The 18,035-nt window shown below is 40.9% G+C and overlaps 1 protein-coding gene across 2 annotated transcripts in view; it reads right to left on the bottom strand.

The window, feature by feature from the left end:
* Positions 1 to 1,568: 1,568 nt before the first annotated feature.
* The window catches only part of Immt (inner membrane mitochondrial protein), a 35,752-nt gene continuing 19,285 nt past the window's right edge, over positions 1,569 to 18,035 (bottom strand). For both annotated transcript variants that reach the window (XM_032906361.1, XM_032906360.1), the window contains 8 exons: positions 14,301 to 14,404; positions 13,164 to 13,299; positions 12,085 to 12,214; positions 9,031 to 9,045; positions 7,418 to 7,641; positions 5,240 to 5,371; positions 3,811 to 3,940; positions 1,569 to 2,510 (listed from right to left, as the gene is read on the bottom strand). In XM_032906361.1, coding sequence (XP_032762252.1) covers positions 1,897 to 2,510; positions 3,811 to 3,940; positions 5,240 to 5,371; positions 7,418 to 7,641; positions 9,031 to 9,045; positions 12,085 to 12,214; positions 13,164 to 13,299; positions 14,301 to 14,404 — 1,485 coding nt within the window. In that variant the 3' untranslated portion in view covers positions 1,569 to 1,896. The remainder of the gene's footprint in view (positions 2,511 to 3,810; positions 3,941 to 5,239; positions 5,372 to 7,417; positions 7,642 to 9,030; positions 9,046 to 12,084; positions 12,215 to 13,163; positions 13,300 to 14,300; positions 14,405 to 18,035) is intronic.

Genomic DNA, 18,035 nt, shown 5'->3' with positions numbered 1-18,035 from the left:
GCCATTGTCTTATTTACCAGAATCTGAAAGCCAGAGGCTAGCTCAGGCTGTGAAGTGTGCTCAGATCCTGGAGCACATCCCTAGAGACCACAAGCACCCCCTTCTGCAAGTCCCCTCCCTCCAAAAGTCTAATAGTCTATGCTTGAAACACTGCCCATCCTGCCTGGTCTACTTGATGAGTTTCAGGCCAGTAAAGTCTCAAAACCCAAGTGTATATATACACACATACAGAAAAAAACAAAACTGGTGTTCATTAATTGATACAGAACTAAAATGAGCCATTGTTTTTGGTGAGCTTAAACAATCATCATTTGTGCTCCCCCTGGGGTGGGGGTGTTGAGACAGAATCCGTGTAGCCTAGTCTACCCTGACTTGATTGTAAGCATGAACCACAATGATGTAGTCACGTATGAAAAAAGCTTTTCAGGGTTCCAAGAGAAACTGGATTTCCTTACAAATCAATTGAAATGGGGTTGGGGATTTAGCTCAGCGGTAGAGCACTTGCCTAGCGAGTGCAAGGCCCTGGGTTCGGTCCCCAGCTCCGAAAAAAAGAAAAGAAAAAAAAAAAACAAATCAATTGAAACAATCTTGATTGAAACAAACTATACTCGTTTTACATGGCAAACACATGTTTTAAGTATTACAACTTCTGAGATTTTATCCTATCCTTAGAGATGGGAGTACGGAGGTAAATACTCCACTATCTTAGAGTACAAACTTTACAGCCCCAGGTATGTGCCCACCTGCAATCCACATGCAGGTGCTCCAGAGACAGAGCTTGAACAATAGCATCAGCGCGCAGCCCAGGCTGAGTGTACACCAGACCGAAGGGCAAGGCAGACTGGTGCAGAGAGCTGGGCAGTATACCCAACTGAGAAGCTGCAAGTGTGCAATACAGTACAGAAACTGCTCAACCGCAAAGTCCCCCTTAATCTTATACACAGACACCTCAATAAAATAGTGTAACAACTGGCAAGGCTTTGTAGAGATGGTAATCTTCAGAGTTTAAGAATTGAGTCAAATTAAGAATTTGTTGATATATCATTATAGCAACTATGACAAACTGGGATTAACTGGTAGCCTGATGAAACAGGAAAAACATTCAATCCCCTCCTTCAGATTCCAGGCTTACCACCTCCCTTACTGAGGGCCCGTAGCCCAGGCAGGCACCAGGAAGCAGCACAATGGGAATGGCGAGCAAGGGCTCAAGCCTGAGGCAGATGCATGTGTGCTGGATTCCAGCACAGCAAACAAGTTCTCCTCTGGGAGTCTAGCAGAACAGTGTGGGGTGCAGACTACTTCCTGAGCTTCTCAATCACTGAGTGATAGATCCCCAACTAAAAACACACTGGCATTTGGCTTCTACATCACTCCTCATTGTGACAGTCAGGAGGAGATCCATTCACCCAAACATTCAAAGCCAAAGCAGCAGGCCTTGGACTTCAGGTTACCCAGCTCACGACCCCCAAACTGAGGCCACAAGTTCCTACCACTGATGCTGCTTCTCAAGGAAGCCTTCTGCTCACACAACGAACTGGAAATGGCAGCTTTGAAAAGGGATAGAGTACTCAGTTTTCATTGTGTAGCTTTATTCAGTTTGCTCCAAGGGCAGAATCAATAGTAGGGATCACAAACATTATTTTGAGTGGCTCACAAGCCTGATCAGTAAAACCTAAAAAACAGGAAGTGTTACACAAGTTGCAAATAAAGTCTCCTGGAGTTCATTGGCATGATAGCAGTGTAAGGGCGGTAAATGCAACAGGTGTTAACATCTCACACAGGACTTGGAACCTGCTCACTTCTGGACAATTCTGGGACCCTTGTTGCAAACCCTGCAGATACCAATGCTGATTTTCTTTGATATGAAATATGACATTACACAACTCTTCCTAGGCCTTACTCTTGCTGCACTTGAGTGGTTCCTATTCCTACGGCGCTGGCGTATGTAGTCAGGATCTCCACTATCTGCTTAGTTTCTAAGGTCATTCGGGCCTCCTTCAGCCAGTCCTGTGCCACTCTTCTGGACTCCCCTTTTAGCTGATTGACAAACTTTGCTGCCAGCTCCAGGTCACCATGCTCAATACAATAGGAGGCATATGAGAGCAATTTAAATGTACTTATATCTTCAGGGTAGAGCTCTGCCGGAGGCTTCAGTTGCTTAGGCGGGAACAAAAGTAGGGACTGTAAGTAGGAAAGGAAGTATTGGTACAGGCTATTTTTGGTTTCATCAATCATTGCTACCCTTCCAGCTAGTTTTTGAACAGCATAGAAACGGGCTCTTAGGGTCTCTTCACTGTATACCCCCCGGGTCAGGGACTCTGGAGGAATGGCTGCAGTTAAAGCCTGGGTAAATTCATTATCAGAACAGCTGACTCTGATGGCCTCAACTGCACTCCCCAGTGGGATGGTAGGCATTTCTGCAGATGAGGTCTTCATGCTGTACTTTAATGCCTCCACTGAAAGCCAGAGCTGGTGGGCTTTTCTGGCTTCTTCTTCAGCAACTGCATGACCTACAATAAATAAAATAATAAAATGAAATAAAGTAAAGAAAGATACGTTTTTATCTTCCTCAAACACAACAGGACGACCTTCAATACTCTACATCCAACAAATCCTGTTACCTTGGCCAGAGCCTGCCTTTCACAAGGTAATAAGAGATGGCACTGTTTGATGAGGATCTGATTCTACTAACACTAAAGAAACTAGGAGGTTTCAAGTACACACCACAGCAGTTCCCTGTGAGATCCAGGAGAGTGCACGGCCAAAGAGGATGCAGACGTCACTCACATTTGCAAAGTTTCCTTTTTGTTTGGCAAGAGGGTCTCACTATGTAGCCTGGGCTACATAGACCAGGCTATGCCTATCTCTGCCTCCAGAGTGCTAGGATTAAAGGCTATGGCACTACACAACACTTTCTAATTCATACATTTTTATATTTAGTGTTTGGAGGCAGGGCATTCAAATGATATGTTTGCTCTATGCAGCCATGGTAGTCCTGGAACTCACTCTGTAGACCAGGCAGACCTCAAATTCAAGAGATCTGCCTGCTTCTGCCTCCTGAGTGCTAGGATTAAAGACATGTGATACCACTGCCAAGTTATAGGCCCAGAATTTTAAGGCTATCAGAAATTTGTCAAGGAAAAAAAATCCACAAAGATTTCAAATAAAACTTAATGAACTAGGAGTTAGAGAGAGGACTCAGTGATTAAGAGTACTGGTTGCTCCTCCCAATGATCCAGGTTTGGTCCCTAGTACCCGAACGGTAATTCACAACTGTGACTCTAGTCCCAGGAGATTCAACACCGTCTTCTGGCCTCCTTGGATTGATATGTAGTGTACTTATATACAAGCAGGCAAATTATTTAAAAACATTTTAACAAAAAGCGTAATTTAAACTAGACTCTGACAGTCAATAAATATTGTGCTTACTTTTATTATATGACAATATAAAAAAACCCTTATTTTATTGATATGCTTGTTGGAAAATGTGTCACTTTTCATTGTGGCATACACAGGTCTTACCATAACTACAGTATACACCCCTCCAGATAACCTTTCAGTACATGAGAGAAAATGCCTTGAAAACGGTGATCTTATATCATTTCTAAGTTATTACAATTTAAATTTTGGATCTTCTTTTTTCCAGTTTCTTCTCAGAACTCTATACTTAAAACTTGTCCAGACTGGGACCAACTCTCCAAGAACTGAGTATCATCATAAAGTAGAGTAGCTATACGCCCCTATTATTAACAAGAAATTATCCTGAGAAACTGTACAGGGTCAGACCATAATATATGAAAGGGAGCTTACTCTGAACAGCCTGCTCAATTCCTCTCAACCTTGCATAGGCAGTATTTATGTCCAGAGTAAAGTTGTCCATTTGTTCTTGACTGCGACGATAAAATTCTAATTCTTGCTCAGACAATTTCTCAGACAGGTCCTGAAATAAAACATAGTATACAGAAATCTAATGTTACCACCATGCTTGCCACCTAACTAGATACTAGTCTTCCAAAAAACTATTAACTTTGAAGTAAAAAAGGAGTCTTTAATATCTCAAATTATAGCCAGGTGTGGTGACACATCTTTAAGTCACTAGCACTCAGGAGGCAGAGGCAGGTGAATTCCAAGTCAGTCTGTTCTACAGCAAGTTCCAGGCCAGCCGGGGTTACATAGGGAATACCAATCTAATACAAATAAAAATTTCAAAAGAGCTGCTTGTAAGAAGCTGGAGAGCTGGCTCTGTGGTTAAGAACACTTGTTCTTGCAGAGGACCCAGGTTCAATTCCTCAGAATGCAGCTTAAAAGCTTCTTAACTCCAGTTCCAGGGGATCCAGTGCCCTCTTCTGCCCTTCTCAAGCACCAGGCACTCAGTAACTCATTGACATACATGGAAGCAAAAATACTCATATCATAAAGTAACTCTTAAACCAAAACAGCTGCAATGTTTCTGTAAGGTTCCAACTTTCATCGACTCATGTTAGTTTTCCAAGAAAGAGCTTCATTCACTGAATGGGTCTGGCTTTCTTGGAACTTACCATGTAGACTAGGACCTCAAACTCAAGAGATCCACCTGTCTCTGCCTCTCAAATGCTGAAATTAAAGGTGTGTATTACCATGCCTGGCTCTGACTCATGTTCCTTAAGTTTCTGAGTTTTTTTTTTTTTTGATAGGATACAGAAAAGCTTTTAAGTTAAGCTTTTAGACTGCCATCTTTAAAATGAAATTTGGGGTGGCTACAGATAGCTCAGTAGCTAAAAGCATTTCCTAGAGCACTCACAAATTGACTGCAGTTCCAGGGATCAGCCTCTTCTTCTAGTCTCTGAAGGCACTAGGTAAGCACATAATATACATCCACACATGCAGTAAGCATTTATATACAGAAAATAAAAATCTTTTAAAAATGAGACATTTTTGTATTGCAACCCAAACATTTTATTACAGCTATATATCTGATCATGAACACAAGCATGCCTGATGTAAAAAGAATTGGTTCTGTAATTTATAGCTAACAAAAAGCCTATTCCACCAAGACTAGGTAACACTGGCAATCTCCTTACTCTTATCTTCAGAGAAAGGCTAAGGGTGTGGTGCAGCTGTACAGAACAGGCGTAGCATGTGAGGCCCTGGGCCCTGAGCTCAGTTCCTACCCACAAGTCAAGAGACAAGAAAGGAGAGCTCTTAATGATGCAAGTGGGAAAGGGGAGGAAGGAGCTGAAGCCTCACCACAGGTCCTCACCTGTTCAAATTCAAACTTCAGTTCCTGTTCTTGCACCTTGAGGACATCTCGCAAATGATCAGTGTGGGCAGCTGCCTGTCGTCGAAGTTGGGTCCGCATTTCATTCTCCATGGCATCTCTGACTTCCTCTACCTGTAAAACAAAACATCCTGTGAAACAGTGATGGGTAGCTCTCAGATTTTCCTATGTACATTTAGGGACAGGGAAAGACTAGTTAGAAGAGAACGGTAGCAGCAGTTGTAACATAGAGTCCACTAACGTGCCAGGTGTGTGTGCACAACTGTCTAATTTTGAACAAGAGCCACAAAGCTGAGTATTGGAAAGTGGCTGAAACGGTGACACAGCTGCACAGCAGTCGGACTTCACACATGGGTCTCTCAGGCCTCAAACCTGTGCTTCCATCATGCTGCCATTGCCCAACATAGAAACAAACACCATTATTTGCTGAATCACAATTCCACAGGAAGTAACTTATTCCAGAACTCAGAGGAAAGAACTCTAGTTCTAAGCTGGGTACAAATCTAGTTCAGCCATAACTGCTCACGTTCACGTCTCTACCTTTTCTATGGTGACAATGCCAACTTTGAGAAATCAATGTAAAATTAGTACCCAAAAGGTACACTTGAACACAGTTCTTAGAAACCAACAGCTTATTTTCACAGGAAATGAGGTTTAACATGGGCCAAGCAAAACAAGTTAGGGAATGCTCCATCCTGCTTCACTTAGCAATTAACCATGGGCTGGTTATACTAGACACCAACACAAATGATCTTGAACACGAAACTCCTATTTTCTCAGATTTAGCACAATGAGCCAATGAATCCAGTTAGGCAGTATGTATTTAAGCCCAGCCCTGTGCCCGACAGAACCTATTGTCTGCTTGGACACATGACTGCTCAGACAATGCACACACAGATACTTGAGATTGGGATGCTGGTTTCCGAGGGTGACTGTGAGCAGGATGCCCACTCTAAAGCCTTAACTCCCACTCAACCTCCTCCACCCACTTTCACTGAAAACAGCAATAAGACAGAAACTGTGCTGCTTGAAGCTGAAAGGATAGGAAGGACGTGGCTGAGACAGTGGCATTCAAATGTAGAACTAAGGTTTAAGGAGAAGAGAGAGAATGATGGGAGCACACAGCACAAACATCCCAAGGAAAAAGACAAAGACACCACCCAGAGAAGGACACCAAACCAAAACCTAAACAAGATTCAAGAAAATGAATGTACTTACAGAAGGCACAAATACCATTAAGATTCTTTGGGGGTGTTTAAGAATTTTTTTGGACCTCATGGAAGAAGGCAACAAAGGAGTTCCTATGATCCAATAAATACTCTTCCCTCTCAAAAAAAAAAAAAAGAATTTTTTTGGGCTTATTCTGTAAACCCAGAACTCAGGAAAGGGGAGCACTATAGCCGTGAATTCTTATCAGCCACAGCTAAGTAACAAGATCCCATTTTTAAATAAAAAATGTAGAGGAGGCTGCTGTGAATTCTAAGCCAGCCTGGTTACACAGCAAGAACCTGAAAAACTATTAGGATAGTATCTTGGACTAAGGTAGGAAAACAGACAGGAATTTACTGTGGATGTGAACTGAGTGTAAGAGCTGATGAGAAGATGGAGTAAAGAGTTCTAAGTGGGGCTGGAGAGATGGCTCAGCGGTTAAGAGCACTGACTGCTCTTCCAGAGGTCCTGAGTTCAATTCCCAGCAACCACATGGTGGCTCACAACCATCTGTAAAGAGATCCGATGCCCTCTTCAGGTGTATGTGAAGACAGCTACAGTATACTTATATATAATAAATGGATAAATCTTTAAAAAGAAAAAAAAAAAGGTTCTAAGTGAGTCCCTGTGTGCATGTCTCATACATAACATAGCCAAACAAAGGAGAATGGAGTTATTTCTTCCCCTTTGAATAATCACACCTCCAACCTCCAGGGTCCTGAGTTCAATACCCAGCAACCACATGGTGGCTTGTGACTTATACTGAGATCTAGTGCCCTCTTCTGGTCTGCAGGTATATAAGCAGAGAGAACACTGTATACATAATAAATAAATCTTTAAGAAAGAAAGAAAAACATAACGCCAGTCTAATGATGGTTTGGCATCAATTAGCAGGCGGTGATGGAACAAACCAGGTTAACTTCAAATGCAGGTTAGTCTCTTCTCCACTACCTTTCTGTCTTGCTCAGCCTGAATTTCACTTCTATGGCGCTCCAACGCTTTTGCCACCGCAGAGTCAAAGGCTCGCTTTTCTTCTAGCTTTTGCCTTTCCAGGGCTAGCTCGATGTGCTGCTTCTCTGTGGCTTTCTGTTGCGCTAGCTCTCTGTTGAGCTGATCAATGCGACGGTGGGCATGAGCAATGAGCGCGTTCAGGTCGTCAGTGGAGAGTGTGCCAGCTAAACAGGTAACATCAGGTTAGTGATGTCACTGAAACTATCAGGCGAACACAAAATTCAAATCCTCCAGTTAAGGTAGGCATTAACTTAACAACTACTATCCAGCAACTAGAGCACTATCAAGTCTATGGAAATAACAGGTGGATCCTATTATTATTCATAACAGCAGGTGTGAGGCAGCATACACTGCCCCTTTCCAGGAACTCCAAATCAGTGTAATGTCAACTCATCATATCCTGGCTTTCTAATTTACTAATTGACTTCTAAAAGAACAGCCTGCAGACACAATCACTACTAAACATCATTCTATGTACAACTATGATTAGCCCTAACAAATATTCAGAAAGACAACTCCCACAGTTCTCCTCTGAGCCACAAGTACAGACAGGCACACACTCACACCCCCTCCCCCAACACACACACAGGCACACGCACACAAGTATGTGTAAAGAAATATTCTGCAAAGCTGAGAAATGGCTCAAAGGTTAGGAACAGCAGCCAGTGCTGCTGTTCACAGGATCTGGGTTTGATTCCCAGCACCCACAGGGAGTTCCTTGTAGCTGCAGTTACAGGGCACGTTAAGGCACTCCTCTAGCCTCCACAGGTACCAGGCATGCAAGTGGTGTAGGGATACCTATAGATAAAACACTCAAGACACATGAAATGATCCTAAAAAAAAATTTTTTTTTTAAATAAAAGGATTGCTTTGTACTAAAACTAAGGAGTCTTTTGCACTGAGACTCACTGAGTAATTTTAATGTGTGGGACATCTCTGAATCTTGGTTTGAAATAAATACTGTAAGTAAAAATACAATAAGTAAAAAGACTTAAGCATTGCACATTTTTTTCACGTGGAACAGGTTTATTGGAATGGCAGTTGGGGAGGTGGTAAAAGAGGGAGAAGAGAGAGAAAAAGACAAGTAGAGAAAGAGAAGAGTAGAGGCCAGCCATGAGCATGAAGAGAAGGGGGAGAGAGAGGACAAAGAGGGAAGAGGGTGAGAGCAAGAGAGCAAGAGCAAGCACTGCGTATGTAACAACACTAGAGAACCCTCAAAATATTTCAAAGGAAAAGGATATTTTTGGAGTCTGATTTGACATGAAGGCTATGAAAAGATGAGACAAACCTGGGCCTTGGTTGATAACTGATAAAGTTGGGTGAAACATCCATGGGAGTTATTCTATTTTTTTTTTTTTTTAATGTTTGAAGCTCTTTGAAATAACAAGTAAAACAAAGACCTTATTGTCACTCTCTCTCCCTCCCTCTCCCCCTCTCTTTCTCACACACACGCACACCCTCACACACACACACACTCACACACACCAGAAAGAGTTCAGTATTTCAACATCCAAAAGAATGTCATTAAACATAAAATTTACATAATTACTCACCTAGGTCAGAAATACCTACAAATAAAGAGAAGAATAGTTTGAAAAAAGAAGGCACACACTTTGGTTAGGCATCATTAAATAGCAACATCCGGAAGGACCAAGAAGTTTCTAGAAAGCAAGATGTTTATTTTTCTATATTTACAGAGTCAGAGACAGCATTCCTAGGGTAGGCTGTAATATTTCAAAAGAAGAGAATCACTGACATTAAGGATTGTTCTGGTTAGAAGGGATTTGTCACTGTCTCATCATAGCACATCAACTAGACTTTACTAGGAGACACAATTCTTTGATTATTGTCAACTGAACTCATTTATAGAATATTTCTCCATCCTCATACTGAGTTCCAGTGGCAGGCCACTTCCAACTGTCAAATACTTCAAGAATTAACATTTTTCTTTAGGGACAATTTTGGAACAGTCTTTTCAGATTGTTATCTTTCTGCTTCTTCCTCCTGAAAGCTGGTCTTATGAAGGTGTATCACAATAAGTTTCTTAAATAAACATTACAGTTTACTTTACATTAAATTTACATTTAACCTGTGCAAAATTAAACCACGCCCTCTGACTGTTGCTGTTCCTTTTTTTAATGATGTTCCTTATCATGATTACAAACACTAATGAACCTGTGACAAGGGAGGGGACAGCTGTCAGCCTCACTGTCTTGCCTCTCTCTCTTTTTCCCCTTGGCAATTTTGGAGTTAGAACATAATCTGTCTCCAACCAAATTTTAGCCTTTAATTTTGAAACAGATCTACACTGTAGCCCAGGAGTTTGCAGTCCTCTTGCCTCAGCTTCCTCAAATACATGGGAGTATAGGCTTGCATGCAAGCCAGATCTGTCTTTAGTATCAAGCTTGTTAAGAACCTCTCGGTGTAAATTCAAAAATAAGGATTTTTCATAAAAAGTATCTGTTTCTATAGCAAAGGACAAACTAAGTTGGGACAATGTAAGAGATGACTGTAACGGGCACATGAATACAATAGTATGTGCTACAGTGCATAAGCAATAAAGGAGACATGCTTATGGACTCTGGATTTGGGTTATCAGTCCTGTTTATTTTTAAGAATAATGTATGTGTGCTTGCATGAATTTATGAGCACTGTGTGCATGTAAGTGCCTGCAGTGACCGTAAGAGGGCATCAGATGCCCTAAAGCTGGAGTTGCACATGTAAACTACTATATGAGTGCTAGGGAACATACCTTGGTCCTCAGAAAGAGCAGTTAGTATTCTTAAGTACTTAACCATCTCTCTAGACCCCAAGCTCACTTTTATACTTGACATGAAGATGTATCCTTAAGTAACAGTTTAGTTTACATGTCCTTAAACTTCACAATAGCATCAACCTATTCTGTATTTTTTAATATTTTTTTATAAAGTATTACATATATTTATTTATTTGGCTTGGGTGCACCATGGCAACTGTGTGGAGGCCAGAGAACAATTATTGACAATCAGTTCTCTCCTTCCTCCATGTGGGTCCTGAGGATAGAACACAGGCCACTAGGCTTGGCGCAGGTGTCCACACTACCAAGTCTTCTCTTTGGAGAGACACAATACCAGGTCACTTGTACTGATACACATAAGGCGCATTTGACTATTTCAAAGCTTTCTTTCTTTTTTTGTTCATTCTGGTGCTGGGACTGAACTCAGGACTTGTACATACTAGCTAAGTCTCTACACTGAGCCCTCTTGCCATCCTTTTCCTTTTTTTGGAGTCAGGGTCTTACATACATAGCCCCGGCTGTCCTGGAACTTGAAATATAGACCAAGCTGGCCTCAAACTCAGAGAGATACACCTCCTCTGCCCCACAAATGGTAGGATTAAAGGCATGTGCTACCATAGCAGGCCCTTTTTACCTTTTTCAATGCTGAGGCTCTGACCCAGGGCCTCTTGAATGCTAGACAGTTCAACCACTAAATTACACCCCTAGCTCTTCTGTGCTCTTACTATACAACAGAGCCTTAATGTAAACTGGAAGTTTACTAAGTAAATACACAGGAGCTGAAGTGCTGGATTAGGAATATACGCACCTTCAAACCAATTGCTAAACAAGTGGCCCCTGGCTATCTTCCCATTCATATCAGTGTTCCGGGTATATTCACTAGATGGCCTCTATCACTTCACCCTCAGATGACTGTAGCACCTTAACAAGGTCTCACTAAGTAGCCCCGGCTGTCTTAGAACTCACTATGTGGACCAGACTAGCTTCAAACCAGGCTGGATGCTCCTGCTGCTGACTCCCAAGTACTAGGACTAAGGGTCACACAATCATGCCTGGCTCTGTAACCAACTTCTCTACCCTTAGGCATCATACCACTTCTCTTATTCAATTTCGTAATCTCACAAGAATGGGTTTTCCAGCTAGTGTGCTGTGCCCAGCAGTGAATGCCTGTAATCCCCAGTACTGGAGAGGCTGAGACAGGACAGTAATGAACTTGAGAATAGCCTGGAAGAGCTGGGGTCACTAAGTGAATTCTCAAGTGTACCTTAACTAATCCATTCCAAAGATTTTTAAATATTATATGATTTGAGTAAGTATATAAACACATACTAATACAGTTAATGTTAAAACATCACTTTAAATCACTCAGATTCTGGGCTGGAGAGATGGCTCAGCAGTCAAGAGCACTGACTGCCCTTCCAGAGGTCCTGCATTCAAATCCCAGCAACCACGTGGTGGCTCACAACCATCTGTAATGGAATCCAATGCCCTCTTCTGGTGTCTGAAGAGAGGTACACATACATAAAATAAATAAATCTTTTAAAAAGAAAAATTCACTCATTCCACTTTTAATTTCTGAGTAGCAAATCAGAATCAAATCTTGAATCATAGAATTAAACACTAGTGAACTTCTGCTCACCAGGATCAGAACTACCAGAGTAATGCCAGTGTTCTATCTGCTGTGCTATGACAGAGAGAAAATAACACCCCACATACTGATTGAGACATGCTAGAAGCACTGGGATGGAAGGCTGGAGTTGAAGCAGGTTTAGATTAGTTGATTAGATGCTAAAATCCAGAAGGAAAATGGCGATCATAAAGTTATACTTACTCATCCCTTTCCATCCAGGAGTGATGTCTGGAGTGATGCTGTCCAGCTCTTTTCTAAAGTCATCCCTTGCTTGGACCACAAGTTCATGATATTGAGACACCACCTTAGCCTCTGACTGAGCAGCCTGGACCTAAGCAGATACAAGGGGTCTCTGGATAAATGCAACTAAAACACGACCTACACTCTAAGAAACCAGTCTAGCTGCAGGGGTACAAACAATACACAGAAATCTGAAGATCAGAAAATACAACTAACTTGTCTTTTTTAATACAGTATGTTTTGTGAAAGCAAGTGTGTAAATGTCAGAGAGCATCTTGAGAGAATCAGTTCTTTCCCTCCACTAACAGAGTCCCAAAAATCCAACTCAGATCATCATACTCAGAGGCAAGTTCCCTTATGCTGCTACCGGCCATCTGACACAAAGTTTAAAAGGAGTTAAAAATGATACTTTTAAGATTTATTTATGTAGGGGTTGGGGATTTAGCTCAGTGGTAGAGCGCTTGCCTAGCAGGCGTAAAACCTGGGGTTCGGTCCCCAGCTCCGAAAAAAAGAAAAGAAAAAAAAAAAAAGATTTATTTATGTATATGAGTGTTCTATTTGCATGCACTCCTGCATGACAGAAGAGACATCACATTCTATTATTATAGATAGTTGTGAAACACCATGTATTTGCTGGGAAACTGAACTCGGGACCTCTGTTAAGTGTTCTTAAGTTCTGAGCCATCTGACTAGCCCAATACTTAAAGATATAGTAGGAATCAGTATTTTCCTGAATTCTTCTTTTTCCTTTTTTTTTATTGGATATTTTATGTATTTACATTTCAAGTGTTATTCTATCCCCTTTCTCCCCCCCCCACATCCTCCTACCTCTTTTCCCCCCTTTACCCCAGCTTCTATGAGAATGCTCCTACTCCCACCCACCCACTCCACCTCAACACCCTGGCATTCCCCTACACTGGGGAAAAAAGCCTTCATAGGACCAGGGCTCCTCTCCTATTGATGCCAATGTCCTGAATTCTTAAAAATGCTTTAACAGATACTGTAAAATATAAAACATAACAAAGACTTCAGAAACACACCTTTTTGACCACGCTATCCAGATCCACTATCATGCTGTGCAGTTTCTCCTCTGCAGCAGTTATATAAGGGGTGGCCCCAGCAATCTCTCTTTTCTTTGCATCTTCAATTATAGTTTTCATCTTCTCTAACTCTTCTCTGTGGAGAAAAAGAAAAAAGAAAAAACATTAAGACCCCGTTTAATTGTTACTAACTTTATTAAAGAGTTTCGAAGTGAGCAATTCGGGCTTTGGAACAAGAGAGCTCTGTCAGATTCTGTGTCTGACCTTAGTTGTGTTCTCTATCAGCTTGACCCAAGCTAGAGTTATCTAGGAAAGAAGCTCAAATGAGAACATGATCTCCTCTGACTGGCCTGTAGTCAGTCCTGGGAAGCATTTTCCTGATTGAGGACTGAGATTGAAGAGTTCAGCTCACTGTGGGTGGGGTGCCATCCCTGGACAGGTGGCCCTGGGTTATTAAGAAACCAGGCTGAACAAGCCATGGGGAACAACAGTAGGCAGAATTCCCCTGTGGCCCCTGCTTCAGTTCTGCCTCCAAGTTCCTGCCTCGACTTCTCTCAATGATGGGCTGTGACTGAGATATGTGAGACAAATAAGCCTTTTCCTCCCTAAGCTGCTTTTGGCCATAGCCTTTATGACCAAACAAGATACTAGTTTGTATGTTGACACAGGAAGCAAACTAAGATACTAGGTTTAAGCCAATTTGTGGGGAAAAAAGGTCAAAGTAGCAGACAGTTTAATAAATTAACTGCTTTTGTAGTGATGGCAAATTGTTATGATGTATATTCTGAATTCTGATACAATTACACTGAGAATCCTCACTAAAATGTGGAAATTAGAACAAAACTGTGATAACTGTGTAGACACATATAATCTAAGCACTAACCCAATGCAAACCTGAATTTCATATGAGTTCCTTTAGATTAAACTTCTACTCATTTTATTTTAGCTTAATTGTCCTTCATATAGTTCATCCTCTTAAATCTTCCGAGGGCCAGCTCAGAGTATACACTGGTGGTGAAGTGAGGGAATGGTTTCTCTGCTTCTTTTTCATTTGTAAAGACAGCACAGAGAAAGTCCAGCCCAAAGAAAGCCACCAGAAGAGGCCCTAATTACATCTTAAAGTCCGTAAGTAATTACTTGGCTATGAGAAGGGCATCAGCAGCTTCGTCAACTGCCTTTCTTCGCTCCTTCAACGCACCCTCCACTGTTCGCCACTGGGCTGACTTCTTCTCACCTGCAATCTAAACAAAATTTTAAATTATAACCGCTCTCAGTCATACAACAACAGGTCAAGATTAATGCAGAATTCTGTGCCATTAAATTCAGGGGGAAAATCAGACACAAGTACAGCCAGCGTGCTCTTTACAGGGTATTCTAAAATGAGACAACACAACTGACTTCAGGACTCTCTTTCAGCACCCATTTTCCAGGAAGTCCCACTGACATCTAATATAGTCTCCATTTTAAGGGCATATCGATTACCAATGGAGAACTTAAAAGCCAATGCTCTTAGGAAAGAAATAACTTTTATTGCACTGGACCACTGTGACAATCTAATGAGCTTCTTAGAACCAATTTTTAAATCCTTAACTCCAAACATTACAAAGAAATTCCTTTACAACACATTGAAAAAATACTTAAAATTGTATAAAATAGTAACTAAGGTCTAGTGATAAGATTAATAAACACCCATATTAATATTGATGAGCACAAACATTTCAACGATACCCAAGTACTACAATGCAATATGGAAAAACAAACCTTGCCTTTTATTACAGAATTCTTCATAAACGATACTAATAGACTTCAAAGATGTATCTCCTGGTTGCAGAGGTCAGAGAGAAAAGGCCCCCTAATGCAGCTATTTTCCAGCATTATGCTGATAAAAATAACTTGGGGACTAGAAGGACGGTGTAGCAGATAAGAGTTTGTCACACAACCTGACAACCTGAATTTTGCCCCTGAAATCTATATAAATAAGCTAGACGCAGTGGTATACATCTGTAATACCAGCATTCCTACAGAGACAGCAGGCAGAAACACAAGAATCATCTGAAAGCTAATGGGGAACCTGGCCTAGAGAAGATACTGACAAGAAGATACTGACAAGAGAGACACTGGCTCAGTAAAAGTAGAAGGAATTGATTCCTTAAGTTGTCTTCTGACCGCCATACATGCACCATGACAAGGACATACCCATACTCATACACACTCACCATACATACACACAGACACACAATAACAAAAGGATGTTATATATTATAGATCCCAGGTCCACATACAGCTTTACTAAACAACCAGAAGTTGGAATGCATTTTTAACATTTATAAAGATGTGCCAGGCATGGTGATCTGAACACTCAGGAACTTAAGGCACAAGGACAAGTTTGTCTGGTGTACATAGTGATTTCTAGGCAAAATAGGCACATATAGTGAGATACTATCCCCCCTCAAAATAAGCAAAAACCAACCAACCAACCTCTAAAAATAGGAGGGCACAATGGTATGTTGACACAGTAAGATCACAACTTTGAAACTGGTTGAGACTACACAGTAAGACTATCTCAGACAAATAAAATAAAATCTTAAAATGTGGTCAGGGATTCTACTTAATTGGCAGGGTGCTTGCTAGCATACACAAAGCCTGGGGCTCCATCCCCAGCAGCACATAAAACCAGACACAGTAGCACATGCCTGCAAATCCAACATTCAAGATGTAGAGACAGGAGAATCAGAAGTAAAGGTCATCCTCAGTTACACAACAAGTTCAAGGCCATCCTTTGATACAGGAGACCCTGTCTCAAACAAAAAAGTAAACAAATAAAAACAGGTTTGTTCAATGAAAAAAATTTAAAAAGTAGTATTTAAAACAATTCACAACTGTGTTTACAGATTTTTATAATAATAGGCCTAACCCCTCATCTTCATTAACTGATTCTGTAAGGGTTCTTCAGTAGGAAGCTGTGTACCTTCTCCTGGAGGGTAATACTCTTCCAATGCTGCTCTACTCCAAAGCCACCAACTGCTATCCCTCTGAACAACATTCATCCAGTGCATCCCTGACACCAAGGACATTTCAGCCCTCCCACACCCATGTAATGAGCATGACCAACATCTAACTGCTTTCCCAGTTTGCTGACTAAATTATGATAGCTACACCTTTCCGCCTGTTGACTTCAAACTAAAGTTTTCTTTTCATTTATTTATTATTTATTTAGTTTTTGTTTCGGAGACATTTTTAATTTTGGAACAGCCCTGTCTGAGCTGGCCTCAAATTCAGAGATTTAGCCTGCTTTTGCCTGGGATTAAAGGTGTGTGCCACCATGACCAGCCATTTTTAAGCATTACAGTGTTTATTTTTAGCTTATTTATTTGAGTATTCATTTGCACTGCAGGTCAGAAGAAGGCATCAGATCCTATTATAGATGGTTATACCTACCTGTGTTTGCTAGGAATTGAACTCAGGACCTCTAGAAGAGTAGACAAGTGCTCTTAAAGTCATATGTGACTCTCTGGTGGATGAACAACACACAATGCGTCACGTGTGATCCTGGGACACAGTAAGAGCTGGCAAACTCACTTTCTGATCAACCAGAGCCACAGCCTTAATGCTGTAATTCACATGCTTACTCTACTTTAGCCTAAACTACTTGGTCCTGAGATGTTCTCACATGCTCAAACTCAAGTTCCAGAAACTTCGTTCCAGTAATAATTCAGAAATCAAAATGATTAAGTTTAACAGAAGTTACTAACATAAACACAATGTTTTATCTGTGATATATAAGAAGTTTTATTACTATTTCTTAAATTTTCACATCATATCTAAAGATTTAAATTTACTTAAAGAAATGTTTGGCGGGGCCATGTGATGATGGCGCATACCTTTAATCTCAGTGCTTGGGAGGCAGAGGCAGGTAAGAGTTTAAGGTGGTCTGATTACAGAGTGAGTTCTAGGACAGGCGGAGATGAAGAGAGAACCCTTCTCAAAAAACAGTGATGCAAATAAATAAATAAATACTACTTTCAAAAGGTAACAAAAAACCATGTAGAAGGAGTAGTAAAAAGAAAGCAAATCTATACTCTCTCTTAGGCCAGGTGAGACTGTGGACCTAGTAATCTTACCACTTTTCAAGTAGAGACAGAATCAAGTTCATCTTTAGCTACACTGAGTTCATTATCAGCCTATAATATGAGACACTATCTCAAGCAAAACAATAAAATTAAATAAAAGTTTATTTAAAATACATGAAAACACTGTTTAAAATTTGAAAATTACAGGGGCTGGAGAGATGGCTTAGTGTTTAAGAGCACTGGCTGGTCTTCTGAGTTCAACTGCCAGCAACCACATGGTGGCTCACAACCATCTGTAATGAGATCAGATGCCCTCTTCTGGTGTGTCTGAAGATAGCTACAGTGTACTCATATGTATAAAATAAATAAATGTGGCCCATTCTTTAAGGAAAAAAAATTACATTTACTTTTACTGATGACATTACTAACAAGTCTTTATGTATTAGCTACATGGTAAATTTAGTTATCAGTCTGAATTACAGGAGACCCTGTCTCAAGAAACAAATCCCTGAATCCTTACACTGTTAACAGTGCTCTGTGGGTCATTTAAAACATATCTGAAGGTTTTTCTCAGCTAGCACACACCTGTGATGTCCCTACTTAGGAAGCTAATGCAAGAAGATCACTACAAGTCACTTCCAGTCTGGTCTCCTTAATTGCAGGCTAGACTGAAATACACAGTGAGAAGATTCTGATTTAAAAATAGAAAAGGAAAATCATCATAGACTCTCTTTACTCTGTGAGAAAGCCCCATATCACACAGAAGCAACCAGTCTCTTTCACAGGTCAGTCCTTCCGTGGC

Source organism: Rattus rattus, chromosome 6 (assembly GCF_011064425.1).
Source record: "Rattus rattus isolate New Zealand chromosome 6, Rrattus_CSIRO_v1, whole genome shotgun sequence".
NCBI lineage: Eukaryota > Metazoa > Chordata > Mammalia > Rodentia > Muridae > Rattus > Rattus rattus.
The sequence above is the reverse complement of the archived record's forward strand: the minus strand, read 5'-3'. Positions and strand labels throughout refer to the sequence as shown.